The sequence below is a fragment of the Colias philodice genome, chromosome 2 (genome assembly GCF_061535455.1).
Source record: "Colias philodice isolate Cphi_HAF_F1 chromosome 2, ilColPhil1 Martin Lab GWU primary, whole genome shotgun sequence".
NCBI classification, from domain to species: domain Eukaryota; kingdom Metazoa; phylum Arthropoda; class Insecta; order Lepidoptera; family Pieridae; genus Colias; species Colias philodice.
This window is the reverse complement of record NC_143087.1, coordinates 10,836,147-10,856,382: the sequence shown is the minus strand read 5'-3', so window position 1 is coordinate 10,856,382 and position 20,236 is coordinate 10,836,147. Positions and strand designations below refer to the sequence as shown.

The following is a 20,236-nucleotide window of genomic DNA, read 5'->3' as shown; positions in this document are numbered from 1 at the left end:
TTTTAAACAAAACTTATTTTCAAGACCAATTAGTTAGTTAAAAAATTTTGTATCTTTTCTCTAGAATGAGTGGGAAATAGAGGGTTTCTAAAAAGTCTACTATCGAAAAATCTTTTAAAACAATCGAAGAATAGCCAAATCGCACATATGTCTATTTTTTGTGAATTTTAAATTACAGTACATTAAAATACATTCATATCTTTTTATTATATAAAAACATATACAGGTACTCTAAAGATACAGACCTCTAATTCGAGGTCGTTCCCGCAAAATTAGACCACTTCATGAATTTTTTACGACAAACGCAGTTTATAGCCGCCCTTATTATAACAAACGTGTCATATCATAATATTATGTACTGTTCCATCCAGTTTTATGGCAGAGCTTTTAGATAAGATGGCTTTTTGGCTGATATAAAAGCCGATTGTCTTTTCTTTAAATACTTATGCGTATTTTTATTATGCTATTAAGATACTAACTTCAGCCGTGGTTTTACATGTGGCACTTGCATAATATAATGCTATATATTCTATGCACTAAAAGTATCTAATATAATCTATCTCATTGCCATAGTTCATCAATTTCCGATAAATTAATTATTATCTGTCATTATGTGAGAGAGAGACACATAGTTTTAATCACGTTCACAAATCGAAGGTTTTATATAAATAAACTAGCAAACCCGGCGAACTCCGTTTCGCCACCAGAGACACCTTTTCTTTGACCTCACGGAGCCCGAGACCTTTCCAACGAATGCAAAACCGTGGAAATCGGTTCATGCGTTCTGGAGTTATAGCGTCAGCAAGGAAAACCCGACTTATTTTTATATTGTAGATAAAACAATTGCTATAATTTTTCCGTAATTAATCTTTCTCGAAATGCTCTCAATGATTTTGGTGGTAGGGTATTTAAACGCTTTTTCCTATAGTTTGCCTGCAAAAAAAGCTCCTAATTTTGCCATGCACCAGGTATTCTGAAACAGTATTATTTATATATAAATGTTTAATTCGAAGGCACGTTAATCAGCTGTAATGAAGCTAGTTAGCACAGAGCATGCTGGAACAACTGGTTTCGCTTGTTAAGCATCGCGTTACGCGTAAATTACGCTCAATTATAGCTTAATTGTCTGTTTGTGCATTACTCTGTACTAATTGACTGTTTAATCTAATCAACAATTTCATCGTTGAGTGCTGTAAATATTTTAGTGGATATACTAAATTCAGTAACTAACTAACTACCTACAGGACTCAATAAATTCAATGTAATAGATGTGTAAATTAATTATTTTTAACAAAGAACTAAACTGTCTTCAAATTGTCAGAAAAAAGCAATTTTTTTAAGATCCTTTCACCCAGTCTTAAGTTCTGAACGACCAAAAAAAACAGTTGAATTGAGAACCTACACCTTTTTTGAAATAGGGTGAGTAACATCTAACAAATAGAAATCTTATCTTAATCTTAATCTTAATCTTAATACTATTATAAAGGCGAAAGTTTGTATGGATGTATGGATGTATAGATGTATGGATGTATGGATGTATGGATGTTTGTTACTCTTTCACGTAAAAACTACTGAACCGATTACAATGAAATTTAGCACACATATAGAGGGTAACTTGGATTAACACATAGGATAGGTTTTATCCCGGAAATCCCACGGGAACGGGAACTATGGGTTTTCCTTTGAAAACGCGGGCGAAGCCGCGGGCGGAAATCTAGTTTACAATAAATAAACTTTCATTATTTCTTTATAGTGCAATTTAAAAATTAAGTATTACCCAGTCAATAATATATCTCATTTTAACCAGTCAATGAAAAATAAAACCCGGCAAAATAAAAAGGCTATGAACGTTTGAAAACGGAACAAAACACGTTAATACGAAACCTGGCAGTGCCGCTGTCAAACAACACTTATCTCATAATCCTGTGAGCTATGTGCAGTCTGGCGAACCAGCTAGTGCTAAATATACTGAGGAAATAGTCGTAAAATAGTATTTAACTTTATGTAGAGTTTACAATATTTGGCACGAATACTGTTTTAAAAATCACTTGGTTTAAAATATTTAATGAATAGATAATATCAATATTTCTATGAGATAATTTTTTACCATTTGTGAATATTGGTAATACAAAGAGCACAAGCAAAATATATACATATAGTGGTATTATAGACAATAGACATTGATAGACAGATACAATGAATATTGAATTAAATTGATTCATATTGGCATTTACAAAATATTAATAATATTTTACTTAAGTAAGGAGTATTTCAATAGGTACATACTATTATTATTACATGTTAAATAAACATAGTTCGCAGACATTCCTCATGTGATTAAAAAATATATGCGTACTTATTGTATAAATAATGATAGAAATTGTTACTTGAAGAAAGGGATCTACGCGACATTTATGTAACTAGGTATATTTGTTATCAACTCAAACAAAATACAAGAAATATAAAAATAGCGTGTCAGTGTACACCTGGCATAACCTTAGTGCACAGATAAATTATTTCGCTTTTGCTAAACCTAGCCTCGACGCGCACAATAGAGAAGAATTTTCCGCAATAAAACGTTCAGTCGTCTATTGTTCGCTTATTGCGCGGGCAGACATTCGAACGCGCGTTGTCGCAGATTCCTTTTTCGAAATGATTTATTTTTTTGCCGCCATGTTGACGGGATCATTTTTAATCTGTCGATGTCAGTGTCGTGTCCCTTTTTTATCTATGGTAGAATTCTCACTTCAAATGTCATTTTTAATTGCGTTTTCTGTGCAATAAAATTGACGTTTATGATTATGTATTGAATAGGTTTTTTTTTCAAGCGAATTTCAAGAATATAAAATTATATGGGTCATCGATTTTATTTTCTATGTAAATGGAATGACTAACATTTTTTGAGTTCAACGAATCGAACTTTTACCTCTATTCTCAAATAAATTCGCAGATTCAATTTCTATGATCCATAAATAATTATATTCATATTCTGATCCTCATAACTCCAAGCTTTTAGATTTAGCAGAGCCGGAAAATATGTAAAAATATCAATTTGGCAAAAATTGTATGTGACTTTGTTACGAGGGGATTACATTTTGTACTGCGTGGGGTGTTTTGCATAAAGCTATTGACGAAGCGATTGACTTGTAGCGTCAGCAATCGCTAATCCATTTATGATACATTCATAGGCGCTTTTTGGTTTTTCACTATAAAGCAAGTTTTGAATAGAATCCATTTGTGAATGAATTTCGGTGGATTTGATTATGTGAAAAAAATTTTTGTTTGTTTCCGAACAATGGGAACATTGCAATACAGTTATAGCTATTAGAGTTAGAGTTAATGCACTTTTATAATTTTCATACACTATTATACAGGGTTTATAAAAGTTTGCGCATTATCTTTTACAGGCAGCTTCACTTTATCAAATCCAAAAGGGGAATTGTAAAAACTGAATATACTTAACAAATTATTATAGCAATCTCATAAACTTCATCAAACTGAAACTTCATATTATACGAGTTCATATTTCATGTTTTACGTTTATATAATGCTAGCTTTCCGCCCGCGGCTTCGCCCGCGTTTTCAAAGAAAAACGTTCCCGTAGGATTTCCGGGATAAAACCTATCCTATGTCCTTTCTCGGGTATCAAAATATCTCTATACCAAATTTCATGCAAATCTTCCAGAGCACCTCTTCCTTTCTCCGAAGTTGGGTGAACACATACTTATTTCTTAAATAATCTACAAACATTAACTTTACAGCCGAAGGGGAAACAACTTGTTTCTTTCAAGTAAAAGGTTAAAAGTTTCACATCGGATGGGGAAAATTAATAAGATACGTCCCAAAACAAAAATAATTTCATGCTCTTTTAAAGAATAATGTTTACAAGTCTTTATATTTAACTGTTTATAAGTGACTTCATAAGATTGAATACAAGGCAGATAAAAGAAACTATTTTTAATAGAAAACATCAATATCTTAATAATGTGGTTTTCTATACCGATTCTGGAGTATCCATAGAAGTTGAACTTAGGTATTATTATTAATTTTAATAATTAATGAAAATTAAGTACATAGCCTTAAATAAACAAGATCTTCTTAGTAACATACAAAATCGAATATAAAAAAATAAACATGCAAAAAGACGCGTTAACTCCAAAACATATGAAATTCATATTAAAAATATGATATGTACATTTAATAAATTATATTAATATTTCGCGCTTTCACAGGAAAAATCTTTATAAAAATGCCGAGACCTCAGAAATTTCATACACACATTCTACATTCACACTTCTCGAACACCAGTAATGTATTAAATTGGAATATTTTTTACGCAAACCATTTTATTGGATTAAGTTAATTTCGACTTAAATGTAGGGTTATAAAGTCCTTTTTGCAAAAATGCAGTTATTTCCGCTGTTTTAATATTTTTACGTATCCCCAGTGGATTTAGATATACAATTAGGACTCAAACGTGGTGGTAGAGTCATTTGTGAAATGCATGGCGCATTTTTAATAGGTTAAATTACCTATTAAAATCAATAAATATAGAATATATTCCTTTTGTAAAATGTCGGAAAATAATGTTTTGTTAGATTTAAGAGTAAGTATTATAATTTACATATTTTTAGATTTAATACAATTACAAATATAAAAAATAATAACACTAAATAAGTCGACATTTCGAAAAGTTTGTTGTGAACGCAGTCGCGTGCAGATTGTTCCAAACATAATAATTAATCAATCAAATTATTAATCAGTTAACAATCAGAAACTAATTTCCATACATCCGGAAGTATAAATAACCTTATTAAAGCATTTAGGAACCATTTTCTTACCTATAGAGGATTATAGTCATACTTTCTTTACTTTACTTTACTTACAAATACATTTATATTGAGCTGTTTTTTATGCTATTTGTCTTATAATTATTTGTGTGTACCATATAAAATTAATATAGAGCTGATAGAATTAAAATAAACTTTTCGTTTAAAAACTTAAAAAATATATGGAAATACATACTTAAAAAATTTAAAAATATAAAATGCAATACGATATATATATTAAATTTCCGAAAAATACTGGTCGTGCGTTTAAAATTCAAATAATCCAGTGTATTGGATAGCACAGATCACAACGAGGAAATTTAGCGTTCCTGCGAAAGCACAGGTGAATTCACACTGAGATTTATAAAGTAATATCAGAAATAAAATACCTAGTTATCAAGTACTAATTCTATTATTTTATTATTTTAAACGTGCAGTAGAAGGGCGGGTTTAAAAGTAATTAGGTGTGATGATATAAAGATCACACCTAATTATGCCATAATGCATATAAAGCCCTTGGATTTATTTTTAGGCAGACTGCTCGTTTTAATGACAAAACTGTTATCACTAGCCTTTATTATGCGTTTGTACGTAGTAAGCTTGAATATAACGCTATCGTGTGGAGCCCGCATGAAAAAATTTACACGTTAATGATTGAAAAAATTCAACGTAAGTTCTCAAGATGCCTTTTCCGGAAGATGTATGGATATTATCCCTACTTATATCCATCCTTGTACGTTACGGGGATGGTTGGAATGGATACACTCGAGCTACGACGCGAGCGCGCGCTTATGGTTCATTATTATCTGCTGTTAAATAGCAAAATTGACAATCCCGTGGCACTGGGGGCCTGTGGTGTGTGGGCACCGAGCTGCTCCGTGCAGTGGCGCTCGCGTCCGCTGTTCGCGGAGAGCCTGCTCCGGACGCGAGCCGCTTGGAGTGCACCCACCCATCATGCACTCAATTTGTTAAATAAATTTTTACGTGCTAAATCTGAAGTGGACCTATTTAATGTTAATATTGTATCGTTTGTCTCTAATTGTACCTTATTTTTAAGTCAGACTTTGTAATAATTGTTATCTTTGTGCGTTTTGGTATGTTTTGTACTGTAAGTCAAAGATGTATAAATAAATAAATAAATAAATAAATAAAGCAAATTGTATCTAGTGGTCTAAGATCCGAATATAGGTCGACCTTCACCGGCGTGATAATAGAATGAGACCAATTTTATAATAAATGTAGTCTATTAAAAAATCTATTAAAGATGGGTTGACTGAAAAATTTTGTTGTTGAATAAAAACAAATAACTATTAATGACATAATGACAAACATAAATAATTAAATTGTGAATCCGATAAAGTCAGACAAAACCAATATTTTAATGAGATCCATTTAATTGCTTTTAAAGTTAATCACGTGATGTTGGACATAAATTTTAACGTAACGTGAAAGGTTATTTGAGTCCGTAATGTTTATTTTTTGTTTCAAATATATTTTATTAATAAAAATGGTTTGTGAAATAACATTCCTCATTTGGGGAATAATATAACAATCATAACAATCTATTATGCTTTATTACCATTATATAATGATTATAAAAATATACTAGCTTTTAATCCATGGTTTTGCCTATGTTGTCAACTCAACAAATTACTTACTAATCGGTGCAGTCGTTTTCTAGTTTATCGTAAACAGACAGACAAACAGATGCAGTGAAGGACTTTGTTTTATAATTTGAATTGATAGATGGAAATCTATTTTTTATTCTGCTTCGTTGTGTTGAATTTATTTCAAGATTATTGAGTAATAATTAAAGATTTGGTAATAAATTATATGGAGGAAGAAGAAGAAGAAGATTTTATTTACATAAACTAGGTACTTACTACTGAATTTAATAATAAAATCAAATATTCAAAAATATATTTTAACGTTAACTTTTTCAGACTAGAGTTTGATAAAAATAAATACATTTTCTAGTGTCAAAAAGTGCTTTTAACTTCAAAAGCTCTTTGACTATTATGAAAGCCATGTAAGTGGCCTATCCCGAGGTCATCTCATTTACTTTGTATCCACTTAAGTTTTCCTTTTGATTTCGATATTTAATTTATTACGAAGTTAAGATACATTTATTTTTGCTTAAAACTAAATCTAAATGCTTAAACGTTCATATCTATAATAGCTAGATACATATATAGTTAAAAATTGGTCGGTACTTTATGACCACATTATCATTAAATATTGTACTTATATTTACACCACCAACAAAAGAAATAAGATTTTTTTTAAAGAAAACAAACAAATACAATTAGTATTAAGAGTCAGTCTTATCACTAACAAGCGATCTTCCAAACTTGAAAACCTACGCAAACATTTTTCACATATTTATTCGTTTTAGCACGATGGGTCAAATCACAAAACATTACTTCTCCAAACACTTTAACCTAAAAGCACCCCACATTGACATAGGTAAAAATAATTTAAATACCATACTGTGTTTAATGAAATCAACCCAATTCACTTACAAAAACGTAAATCAATCCCTAGATAGAAATGGACAGTCCGCAAAAGCTCCTTTTACAAAACATTTACATCAAAAAGCACGTGGTTACTCGAATACATCGTAACCATTGCTACGTCGCGTATCACACCGTTACGTAACCTATACGAATCAGTATTCTGTTATATGTTTCAGATATGATCTTTATATTCTGTGATCGGTCTTATAGGATGATTTCAATTGCATGGGAAATAGTTTTACCTATTACCCATGCAATTGAAATCATTATTAAAGCTAAAAGAAAGAGAATTTTAGCTAAAAGAAAGAGCAATGATCATCCAATATCATTGCTCTTTCTTTTAGCTAAAATTCTCAACAAGCTTTTGCTATTCATTTTGAAATAATAAACTACTAAACACTGGAATATTATGAGATAAATTTAATAAATACTTAAAAAAATAGCATTTATAATGATAGAAAAATTATTCCAATACAATATATCTATAAGTAGGTAAATCACTTATTTGAATTAACTAACCTAATTAGTAATTGTATTCAAGGGCAATCTATAGGAAAATAATGCAATTTGCTGTAATATTTCTTGTTTTATAACTAGAATAAATCCGTTTCAATAAGTATTTTACTCAATATCTCAAGATTAATTTAAGACTTAAAATATTAATAATCTATATTAAAATTTATTGAACATAGTCATGGTAAAATATATTTATAGTATATTGTAGCCATTCAGAATACGTCATAATGTCTTCATAATTACAGTAATAAATACTAGCTAGCACCTGTGGCTTCGCTTGAGTGCACTAAACGTTAATGACACCATTTTACAAATCTCTTATCCCTTTTACCCCTTCCCGGTTTGTCGCGGCGAAAATACTTAAGACCCTCTCTTTTTCCCATAGATAAAGCACTACACTTTGATAACTGCGTTTGTTATGGAATCATGGAATCCTATGTGAATTATTCAGAACAGGTTATACACACCCAATTTGATAGGCTAGAAAAGGCTAGTCACGTCCCTAGGCAATAACTATAAATTAAAAAGTGAAACTTCTTTGGCAAAATTCGAAGATACCAAAACCGTCGCCTTACTCCATGACGTGACGGTATTGCCATGAAACGAACTTGAAATTTTACCCTCACTTCAATAAATAAACCTCGAATAAACTGAGTTAAACACATCCCAAATTATTATATAATTGATCAAATGTATCAAAATTATGTTATAAACATTTCAAAACCTAGTATTAGTAAAAGCTCGTGTTTAGCATTAACAGTCAACATCTCTTCTCAATTTCCAATAGAAACTTCTCCTTATCATGATTACTGATTTGCCACTATTAATTAGTTCGTTTCTTATATAATTTTTCATTTAAATTTTTAGGTATATTATTACAGAAGAAATCTTTTTCGATATAGTATTTTATAGCACCAATATTCAAAACATTTTCTTAGAACATCCTCAGAGAAAACAAACAGAATAAAATTGACATTAAAGGCTTTGTCAGATAGGACGCGTATTTTAGCGCTGCGTAGTAGCGCTACAGCGCGCAGCGTCCTGTTTTAACGTCGCGCGAGGCTTCGTCAAACAGAACGCTTTAGCGCGCGTTAGGACACAGAAATTGATATTATAAAAGATGCATGTTGTTTACATAATTATTACTTACGAACAAAACAAGGTACAGCGATATTAACTCCGGAGTCGGAAGAATTTTTTACTTACCAGTTTCATTAATTTCTTCTCCGATTTGTGCCCACAATTTTGACTTCATTGATATATCTTTATAGTTTATACGAACTATCCTTCGTATTATATAAGCATGGATATTTTCTAACCAATTCTATCAAATTTTCGGTCATTATGCAGTATTTTATTATTATTTTACGCCTATTAACTCAGACGCTAAAATAAAATTTGTAAAAAAATACAACACCCGACGTTAAAGCGTCCTAACGCCGCGACAGAGCGTTGCGTACTGCTAGCGCCGGCGCTCTGTTTGACGGTATTCTACGATGGTAGTAGAACACATCTTAGCGTCATATCGCGGCGTCAACTTAACGCTCTGACGCGCGCTAAGTACGCGTCCTGTCTGACAAAGCCTTAAGGGTGCACTCACACACATCAGTCACCGTCAAGTCACCGATGACTGATCGGTGACGGTTTGTGTACGTATCCACAAACACCAGTCACCGTCATGTTGTCCGTCAGTCACGTCGCCGGTTTGACTGAATCATTGAACACATACATCAGGTTAGTCAGTGATTAGACGTGTGTCACGCTAGAGAACATGTAGCAATTGACGGTAGCACGACGCTGACTGAACTGAGACGTGACGGCACCGGGTGAGTGGGGATAAAAGTATGGTACATGTATGGAAAGATTATTTGACGTGCCTGACCGGGGACGTCACTGATAGATTTCGTGCCGGCGACTGTCGTGTGGGAACAGAGTCATACTAGAACTATTGATACATATTTTTTTTTAATCCTGTCCGGTGACGTGCCGTGACGGTGACTGATGTGTGTGAGTGCACCCTTAACTGCGGCAAAACTAAATATTACTGAAACTTTATGTTGCAAGGAAAATCCATTGGCGGCGAGAAGTTTTAAGTGAATTTGATTATTTCACTATAAAATAAACTAAATAACGTTTAGTTTTTATTTTTCGTGAGATTTTGTTTTAAATATACGTACGAATCATAGACGAACGAATTTATGGAGGTATTGGTTTTTATCCTGAAAATTAATTTAAAAACGAAAGCTCTAAATTGCTGGCCGCGTTAAATATATTTATATTCAACCTTTTTTTTTCATCTAGATAGTATTATATTATCCGTGCATTTAGCTAGATGCTTGAATTTACTAGATTAATTCAGTAAGTGTTCGAATAAATTCTATACAGACAGAACAAAGACTACCTAATCCAAGAAGTAGGTAAATTCTGGATCTACGTAATGAAAGTCTTCGTATTTCCGAGGTTAATCCCGTACTAAAATAGTACAAATAATTTGTTTGTAATTAAACTAAAGCGAACAGATTACACGATAAGTTTGCATAATTATCTTGTAAAACATCTTCGTAATATTAAACTTTGTTAATTAAATATTAATAACAACATGTATGATTCTGACTACGCTCGTGTTAGCTTATGACGTCAGTATGTGGAAATGTTTATTCATATTTTTGAGTATGAAAAATTCATGTAAGTCTATGTGAAGGGCTGAAGGGCTGTAGGTATGGAGACTAAATAAGGGAGAATTTAACGTTGTCAGCTACACCTTATGACACGAAGCCTAGTGCAAATGCTAGTATTTCTGCAGCTTGTATTATTCTGATATTTGAGTTCAAACAATACGAATTTTTCTCAAAAGTCGTACTTTGGACGGTATTGAGTTACAGAAAATCGAAACAGATAAACATTTACATTTATTATATGAGAAAGAAGAAAGAAACCAAGTTAATATAATATTACGATAGAGAAGTATTATAGATATACATTTTTAGTGATCGAATCTATAATATAATAATACGCTGCCGCCATTTCTTACGAAATGGTGAAAGATAAATTCAAAAATTTTACTTCATAAGGTTTATTTAAAGACGAATTTGAGCCTCTTCTATTTTACGCTAGACATCTTTGACAAAAGTAATAATTTTAACAGAAGACAAAAAATATAATTTAATTAGTCCAAGTTTCAAATAGCACAAGACAAAAGATGTGAAAATATTCCAACAAAATAACAACTGTTGCTTTGAAATGGATTCATCAATTCAATTTCGCTGTACAAATGCGGACGCCTGTCCAGGGCTTTTATTAATTAAATTCTGTATAAAAGGAACTTAATAGTATTTCTGTTGCTCTTATCAGCGTATTCCACTATGGCAAGTCATATTCCGTACCTCTTTTGGGACATAAATTCGGTTCGGACGTTTTATTTCAAAAGGTTGAAAGGTATTGCGAAATATTATTTATCGGAGTTCGTCAATATCGCTTTTTTATGTTTATTTTGATGATAAATGACGACTTCTCTTCGAGTTGTTTTACTTGTCTGTGTATTACCTATGTTTTAGAGTTATAAAACTTCACGTAAACGTATGTTAGTTTAGAATAGATAACTATATTTTATTACTTTTTACAGGATCTTTTATTACGTACGGACATAGGAAACGCTCGCTCTTCATAATCTGACAGAACAAATAAAAGTTTCTACGGATAATGCAAATTAAAAATGTAATCCGTAATGGAATGCGGATTAGGGATCTCGTTCCTACAGCTACGGTATGAATATTCTTTACCATTTTACTTCTATAAAAACTAATCTCCTAGAAATAGAACTACGTTAATTGAGTAACTACCATTTAAGTGATAAAGGTTTGTAGGAATGTGCAATATGTAATTGAGACCATTTATTAACTAGCTATGCTCCGCTGCATTGCTCCGCTCGCGCTCCTGTTGGTCTACCTAAGCATGATGGTCTATTCCTTCATTGATAAATGGACTATCTAACACCGAAAGAATTTTTGAAATCGGACCATTAGTTCCTGAGATTAACGCGTTCAAAGAAACATACTCTGCAGCTTTATAATATTAGCAAAGATTACCATCAAACTATACTTCCTTAACAATAGCTTATAGCATGGCTCATGACAACGCGTACCATGAATACAAGACAATACAAATAGACCCAAAACGCGTAAACAGGGACATCGAACAAATGAAATCTATTAGTAAAGCCCATAAAGATAATGTAAGAGCTAAATGGAGATATAAATAAGGGTGAGATGTCTATCTAAACGACAGAACATCGTACGGTGATGGTCTCATTACGCACCATTTGACGCGCATGCGGTTTTGTAGGCAATCTTCTTAAATCTGTAAATAAATACAAATCTGATACTCCTGCTCCTGTACCATGATGTCTATAGTAGTATTATATCCAGCGTGGAAAAATGATAGCGCTATATAGGTCATCTAGCGCCATCACTTTTCGACACAGGAAATACTGCTATATTAAGTTATATTAATATTATTTTGTCTAACCCCCATACGCATGAAATATACATATCGTTATATTTTATAATATACTTTTCACCTTGGATCAGTCATCAGTTTCCTTAAAATTGTAGATACCTGTATTAAATTATAGTATTTTATGTATTAGCTTGTATAATAGTTATAAGTATGTGTATACCTGAGCGCAAAGTCATTTTGTGAATAAGCTCTTTAAAATAATGATTTAAAAAAACTATAGTATTATGCATACATGTAGATTGGTACCCTGTTGTCACTTCAAAGGATACATAATACTTAAATCTTATTCGAATAAAATTTCACTGGAATTGAAGTGGCTTTGAAATTGACACGTCTCTATACGTCTCGGCAAGTCCAGTGGGACTCTGTGCTATTGTTTTACGTGAGGACGATCTCTTTTATAGTTTCATCAACTTAAGTCTGTATTTATTTTTATTTAAGACTTAACAAACCCTCTTTACAGTACCTAGGATAAGGTCGTGAGTAAAAGGTCTTATTGTAACTTATAGATTTAATCTTTCTTCTAGGTCGGGACGAACTTCTAATAAATAAAATTATACTGCCAAATAATCGCCAACCAACGTTTACACTGAATCATTTTGATTTTTCAAAGTTAGGTGCCTAAACCAACGATTTGAATGCTTACAGGCAACATTAAAATGAAAAAACGCCATAACTTTTTCTCTTAATCTTTTACACAGAAACAAATAACAGACAGAGTTCTGAGAGTATCTTGAAACAAAGAGCTTAAGTTTTAATTGAAATCAATATGAAGAAAGGATAGCTACGTGCTAACGGAAGGGCAAAATCCAATTTTAAATGGATTATCGATGTTTGGCGCTTTATTCCGTCTTTCGTCTTTGAGCAAATATTGAAGTTCTTAAACCTAGCTGCTAAAACGTGTTACTTGATTCGATTTCACGAAATTAAATCCTGCGACATTTTAGAATTTGACTTTACGGGTAGAAATATAGTTGGATTATTCTATCGTAAATGTGGTTTAACCTTTAAAGATGGAATCGACGAATTATTTAATTAAATCCTACATGTTTTCAAAAGGGTTTGAATATTTTAATATGTCAGGCCGTGATGCCACATTCAATGTTCAAAAGGTTTTCATAAATTGGATTGTATCATCAGAATCGGCTATATTATATAGCCTATCTAGCAATAGAAAAGGTTTTTTAATCTTAATAAATGAATGGCGCAGAACATACTAGTTAGGTACAAAATTAAATATGATAAGTGGAAATATGAACGCACTCTCTCGTTATTTAAGACTCCTAAATGCTATCCAGTATGTGAATCCACTTAACAGCAGTTCCTCATTCTTTCTATACTAAAATTGTTCGTAAAATGAAAATAGTTCTCTCTGCATAGTATTTGAATATTTAATTCTGTCCGCAGACAGTGGACGCTTGGCAACAAATGTAGCTGGAATATCACCGTTTAATTTAGAAGTGGGTATTTCATGAATTGTTTATTTATGCTATAAAATGAATGAATGAAAATGGTGAGGATGGCATAGTTAAATATATCTGTGGTGATGTTCCATTTCAAATTATTCTGTAGCTTTTCTAAATACTGTTCCTTGTCCAATTTTCTATAAATGTAAGTTTTTGTAGGCATTTCAAGACAAAATGTTTGTTTCTGTGGCTTTTTGTTTCGAAGAATCTAGATATTCTCGGTGATAATGTAAATGTGGTTAAAACTCCATTCAGGATTTTTTGAAATAAAAGCGTACGAAAATTTTACGAAAAGAATTTACATTTTCATTCTTTATAATATAACAAACTTATCTAACTTTTATTGAGAGAAGAAAAAAAGTATTAATAATTTTTAGTCATTTCAGGAATTCAGAAAGGATTGTATTCAATAAAACAAATGAATTAAAGATAGTGCTTTATTAATTACACATACTTACATACTCCGCCGAATATAAATACATCAACAATTTGGAGAAAAAAGGTACAACATGAATCACTATGAAGCCATACATAATTGACGGTGAAAATTAAAGGCAGTGTGCGAACCAAAGAAACAGCTTTGAGCGTTGACGCTACACCGTGTCGTGACCGGGCCGTGCCCTGTCCGTGGCTCTATCAAACATAATTTATACTTTATACTATGTTCCTCGACGAGTACAATATGGAGGTCTTCAAGAAAAGAGTGAACAGGTTCTAGAGAAGCGCACTCCATCTTAGGCCACATCTCAGCTTACCATCAGGCGAGATCGTGGTCAAGCGCTTCCCTATTATACAATAAAAAAAATACTTTTTGTATGAATTGATTCATGCAGCTCACCCGTACGGGGCACGGCGTTGAAATGTGTATGGATATTTCATTTGTTTCCCGGCTCGTCCCCGGCACGGTGTAGTGTGAATCATGCTTTGAGGCTTCAAATTTATAGCAAAACGAACCCCTTTGGCTTGTATACGCGAAAATAACAAAGATAGTCGCCTCTTCCTGGATTTTTTGCCTGCAGAGACGTGCTTCACTTATTTCGGCTTTAAAAACTTGGATATAATTTTTTAAATGTAATGAAATAATGAGTTTGTATTTTAAGACGTTTTAATTTATATAATGTTTGTTTAACGCAAAAACAAAAGAAATCCATTTTGGTAAAATTAACATGTAGATAGGTTATTGGCTAGCGTGTCATAAAGCCGTTTTAGCGAAGCATCACGCAAGCAAAACTGCGCGTTAAAGCTAGCTGATCACAATGTCACGTAAAACAATAGAGTCTCACTCTTATGAACGTTGCTATCCTATCGATTTTCTTTAAAGGCAAATAAGCTCACACAGCTCACATTACTGATAATGGGAGCTTTTTCCGACTAAAAATGTAGCTGAATTTTTTCTCACATGTCCCCCATAATTTTCAATCCCCCATAAAATCAACAGATATAAATGTATGTTTGTTTATTCAATAAACTTAAAAGATACAATTCGACAAGTCTCAATGCCATTTGATCGTAAACAAAGTATCGTAGACGCCTTCATAAGAGTATTTTCTTCCTTTTTTATCTAAGTGATAACTTCTTTAGCTATTGGCAAGCAATATTTCTAGATATTTCGTGTGTAACACCCCTATCATACCTATCCTAGTGTACACTGACCTTCGTTGATTTCGTGTGTACCTACACAGCATTATGACCGAAAGGCAATAAGGGTTCGTTCTGTAGACAATTTGTAGCTGAGTATTAATAATATCAGTCCTTACTTAAATGCTAAAGGGATTCGTTTCATGTGAATCACATTTTGATTGTAATACTAACTAAGTAATGGTAACTGTCTGAAAATTACAAACATGTATATCTAAATTATTCGTATGAAAGTTTCAAAACTATTTCAGGTAAATATTAAAACAATTTTCGATGTTCGCGTACCTCGCTTTGATCCAACTTTGTTGAATACCAAACATATTTGTGGCTTTAAATAAATAAATAGATCTAAATGTGATTCCCATCAAACATTGGACGATGATCTACTATGAGGTATCTAATAAATAAATAATGTAACTAAGTTAAGGCCGGCTATGCACGAGCGACCACGTGATCGATCCTCCACAGCCTACCCGACTTCGGATAAAGGTTACACTCGAATGTAATACAATTCACGAGTAGGCATTTCCACGTTTTCAGGCACATCAATAATTCATAATACACCCTGAGCGGTGTATTTTTGATCGAGATCAAAAACCTCAGAGCACGAGAATAATGTTTATTTAATCGGATACAAATTCAGCGTTTACAAACAATTTTTCATCGAACATTTTTGCATTAAGACAAAAACAGGGAGTTTCAGGAAATTTATTGTCAAAACTCTTGAACAGACGACACGCGTTTATTGAAGATTTGCCACAAAAACAACAACGCAGTTGTATATATTTTCAGAATAAAAGAAATTTATATTAAGTGCCCGTTTTTATCTACATTCACCCAGCGGACAATTTTCAAAGGCCAACAAGATTAATTAGAGCAAGACTTTTATTTTTAGAAGTTCTCGAAAAGCCTTATTTGACGCTAAATAATAAAACTTTTAGCTTTAGGCACCACTGCTAGATTTAAGTAAAACATAACGCTACGTCCAAACAGAGCTTGAAAAGAGCATTTAGATCTGCGCATTTGACATATCTTAAAATTAAACTGTGATGAAGAATTTTTATTGCATCGAATACGCTCTAACAGTAACACACCGATCCACGATCTTGGAGACTTGAACGAAAATAAAAAACCGGCCAAGTGCGAGTCGGGCTCGCGCACAAAGGGTTCCGTAGCAGCAAATATAATAAATTACAGTTAAATCAACCTATCTCAAAAACTATAAGAGATACTTTGATCAAACCAAAAATCGTTGAAAGAGTTAATTAGCATGCATCACCTCTATTTTTTTTAGAATTTTATACCCCGTAGTTATAAAAATAGAGGGGGGGGGACATACTTTTTACGACTTTGAGAGCTGATATCTCAAAAACCGTTCACTTTAAGAAAAATGTTTTTTAGAAAACTTTATATCATTTTAAAAGACCTTTCCATTGATACCCCACACGGGTATGTACATCGAAAAAAAAAATTTCATCCCTCAGTTACATGTATGGGGGGCCCCACCCCCAATTCTTTTTTTTACTATTTAGTGTCATATTTTTGTAGCGGTTCATACAACACATATTCCCATCAAATTTCATCACTGTAGTACTTATAGTTTCCGAGTAAATCGGCTGTGACAGACGGACAGACGGACAGACGGACAGACGGACATGACGAAACTATAAGGGTTCCGTTTTTGCCATTTTGGCTACGGAACCCTAAAAACGCACTAAAACCTTGACGATATCATCGTATAAACGTAACACTGTGATCCTATCCGTTACTCGTTCATCACCCCTGCGTGAATACACAATGACTAATGAGTCATCAGCTCTGCGTGGACATACCATTGCTTGTTCATCAGCTCTGCTTAAACATACTGCTGCATTTGTATATTGGCTCCGTGTAGACCGTGCGTCATTAACAAGCTCTGTGTGTGGAAGTATCTTTGGTTGTTCGTTGGCTCCGTGTGGTTTGAGCATTATCGAGTGTAACCAGTAGGCAAGGAGGACTAGACCGCGTTGCCCGCGCTGTGCACGTTGCCGTTCACGTTCAGTGGTATTGTGTTGAATTCGTCTTCCAAATCATCGGTTTTCCTGTAACAAAAGTATGGTTAGAAAGTTCATTTTTATGTTGAGAGGAGTTCAATAAACTTATGGGCCCTCTTTACAATGGACAGCGTTGGGCGAGTAGAGGCAATCACGATAGTTTAAATCGATTAACCGTCATTGTAGATGTTTATTTATAATCGCCGTTATGGCGGCAATCATCGACGATCGTTTGTTGGGACAACGCTTTCGATTGTGAAGAGGGCTCATTAAGTATGGGACAGATGAATCTATTTCGTTAGATTTAGTTAAGGTAAAGAAGATAGAAACGTTCTATGCTAAAGACTGTTTTGTTATGCTCTACGGATATCAACTTCAGATCCAGTCATATAACCTTGAAAGCTTTTTTATATTGTATGTTTAAATGGCGATAATCTTCAAAATTTTACTATGTATTACTATAGTATTGCGTACCCTTAAAATGTAGTATGCATTATGTTCACTAAACCATTTTATGTCCACTCTCGTTCCCTTTAAAATGTGACGTACTTCTTTATTACATTAATTTAACTACACTACTCTAGCTAGCGTTTCATTTTAACAACAGCAAGTAAAAATTCTATATTTCTAGCTATTATACGTTTACGTTGCAAACCAACTTCCAGACTATAATGTTATTTATAGTCTGGAACAGTATACATAATACATATAATAGATATTTCAGTAATTCTACTTCAAGTACAATATTACTAAATTTATCTATTTTAACAAGTACAAAACTTTAAAAAGTTATCATTTTGCCTAAATTTTCGTGCTACAAGCCGCACGCCTAAACTACTATAGTTCAAAATTGGTTCTTCTTAATACCCTGGCCATCTTCTGGGACTCGCAATAACGATATTCCCACGCAAATTATATCTCCACGTAATGAAATGACAATCTCTTTGAGTTAATCCCCAAAAATCCTTTAAGACCGTTGTAATTAAGCCGAGACTGACTACCCCAGATGAAGTCGGGATAAATTATGTACCTCGCTATTACCTCGAAATAACCTGGACAGAGACGTGATAAATATATTCCATTTGTTCTTTAGACTGCTGGGAGCTTCCCATTTATTAAAATTAAAGTAAAACGAAAATACAGAAAAAATGCTTTAGGTCGGTTAGCAAGCTAGAGGAAAAGGCTTCGCTTATATTTTTCCATGTTAAAAGGTAAGCAAAAATATACCGAAATACAACTGTCTATCGATAACTTAGCACCAATACATTTTGTTTCTAGCTACTACAAATACCTTCAAACGACAAAATACCCTTACTCAATAATCTAGCGCAGTACAAAAACGTAATTTAATTACATACAAATAAAGATGCTGCAATGACATATTCTATATTTTCTTGCCACCATTCTGCTCGCCTTGGTAAGCTCTGGACATAGAAATGACATAAATATTATAATAAATGCTATATATTTTAAGTATCCATAAATCTTTGAGTAACTGTCCTTTCAGCTTTTTGAAACAAGCCAAATGCGTTTTAGTAGACCAGATTATTAACCTTAGGAATATAACGATTATCTAGTATCATAAATCCTAACAAAGAAAAAAAACTAGTCATTTTCATTCCGAATTTTACGTCAAAAAACTCAATTTAGAACCACTTGATTATTATAAACATCAGAGAATATTTAACCGAGTTACCCATCCATTCAAACATCAATACAGTAACTCAATTTTTCTGTCCTACAAAACTTTTCTTTAAGCGTAAAAACATGCTTCGTTTTGCGCAATTCATCAAGTCAAAGTACAAAGAGATATAACCATATAAACGCTATAAAGTAGCTACAAGACAAAGAAAATTAGTGTACAAGCGACAAAGACGGACAAGAAACTATTTCCTGGTATTTCCAAGGAACAGCCTGGACTAAACAAAGACGTTTCGTGAATAGAAATGCTTCTTTGACATATAATTGGACGACTTTCGAGCGACAACCCAATTTTGTTGCGACTTGAGAAGTGCGGTACTTAAGAGTACTTCGCGTATTAAATATTCCGTTTTTACTGTGATATGTTAAAGGCCAAATGAAACGTTAAAATGGAATGAAAACCTGCATTTTGTGTATATTTTTGGAAGATTATCTTAGAAGAGTTTGGAACGTTTTTAAAACAGAAACAATGATGAGCTGCGTTAAGAAATAAATTTAAGAAATCAAATGATAATTAACACGCATTTATTTGTTAAATAATTGAGTTACTTTTGCAGTATTAAGACATTCATTAGGTACTCTGTAGAGTGCAGTTATAACTTATAATAGACGTAACCGAGACTATGATTCCCCAAGTCCACAAAATATTATCAAATACATCTGAGAGAAATGTTACGTGTTTGGCTGTATTCTGAAAATAAAATAAATCTTGGACATTGTTATTTCTTAAAATTGTATATTTTTCCGAGGACGTTTTCTTCAATTGCATTTTTTTAATCCAATCAATTGCCAGTCAATAATTTCCTCATTACATATTATTTTTTTATGAATAAACATAGGTATAATAATTTCTCAGAGTACATTTTAGAAAGATGGTTATAAGAAAGGAGACGATTTTTTTTGTTTGGAGAATAGGCCCACCTCAATTTCCTAGCGTATATTAATGAAATTTGTGTTAATTTGTTCCTTGAAGTCCCCAGATTACAGAGGTGACATTACTTTTACATGTTTTAACCGGAATC

General features: G+C 32.7%; 2 protein-coding genes across 3 annotated transcripts in view; one reads left to right on the top strand and one right to left on the bottom strand.

Annotated features, from left to right (window-relative positions):
- Positions 1-5,326: 5,326 nt before the first annotated feature.
- LOC149490769 (uncharacterized) lies at positions 5,327-5,973 on the top strand (the record flags this gene model as incomplete). Its single annotated transcript, XM_089711224.1, has 1 exon — positions 5,327-5,973. A coding segment is annotated over one exon (573 nt), but the record flags the coding sequence as incomplete, so codon positions are not given.
- An 8,292-nt stretch (positions 5,974-14,265) lies between these two features.
- Positions 14,266-20,236, bottom strand: part of LOC149490767 (uncharacterized) — a 99,204-nt gene continuing 93,233 nt past the window's right edge. The window contains exons 9-10 of one of the 2 annotated variants that reach the window (XR_016317304.1): positions 17,313-17,561; positions 14,266-14,627 (exon numbers count right to left, since the gene is read on the bottom strand). Coding sequence is in view for 1 of the 2 variants with exons in the window: in XM_089708347.1 (XP_089564473.1) it covers positions 17,477-17,561 (85 nt within the window). In the remaining variant the exon portion in view is untranslated. Of the gene's footprint in view, positions 14,628-16,991; positions 17,562-20,236 lie in introns of those variants that run through there. The other variant, XM_089708347.1, reaches the window with a different exon arrangement.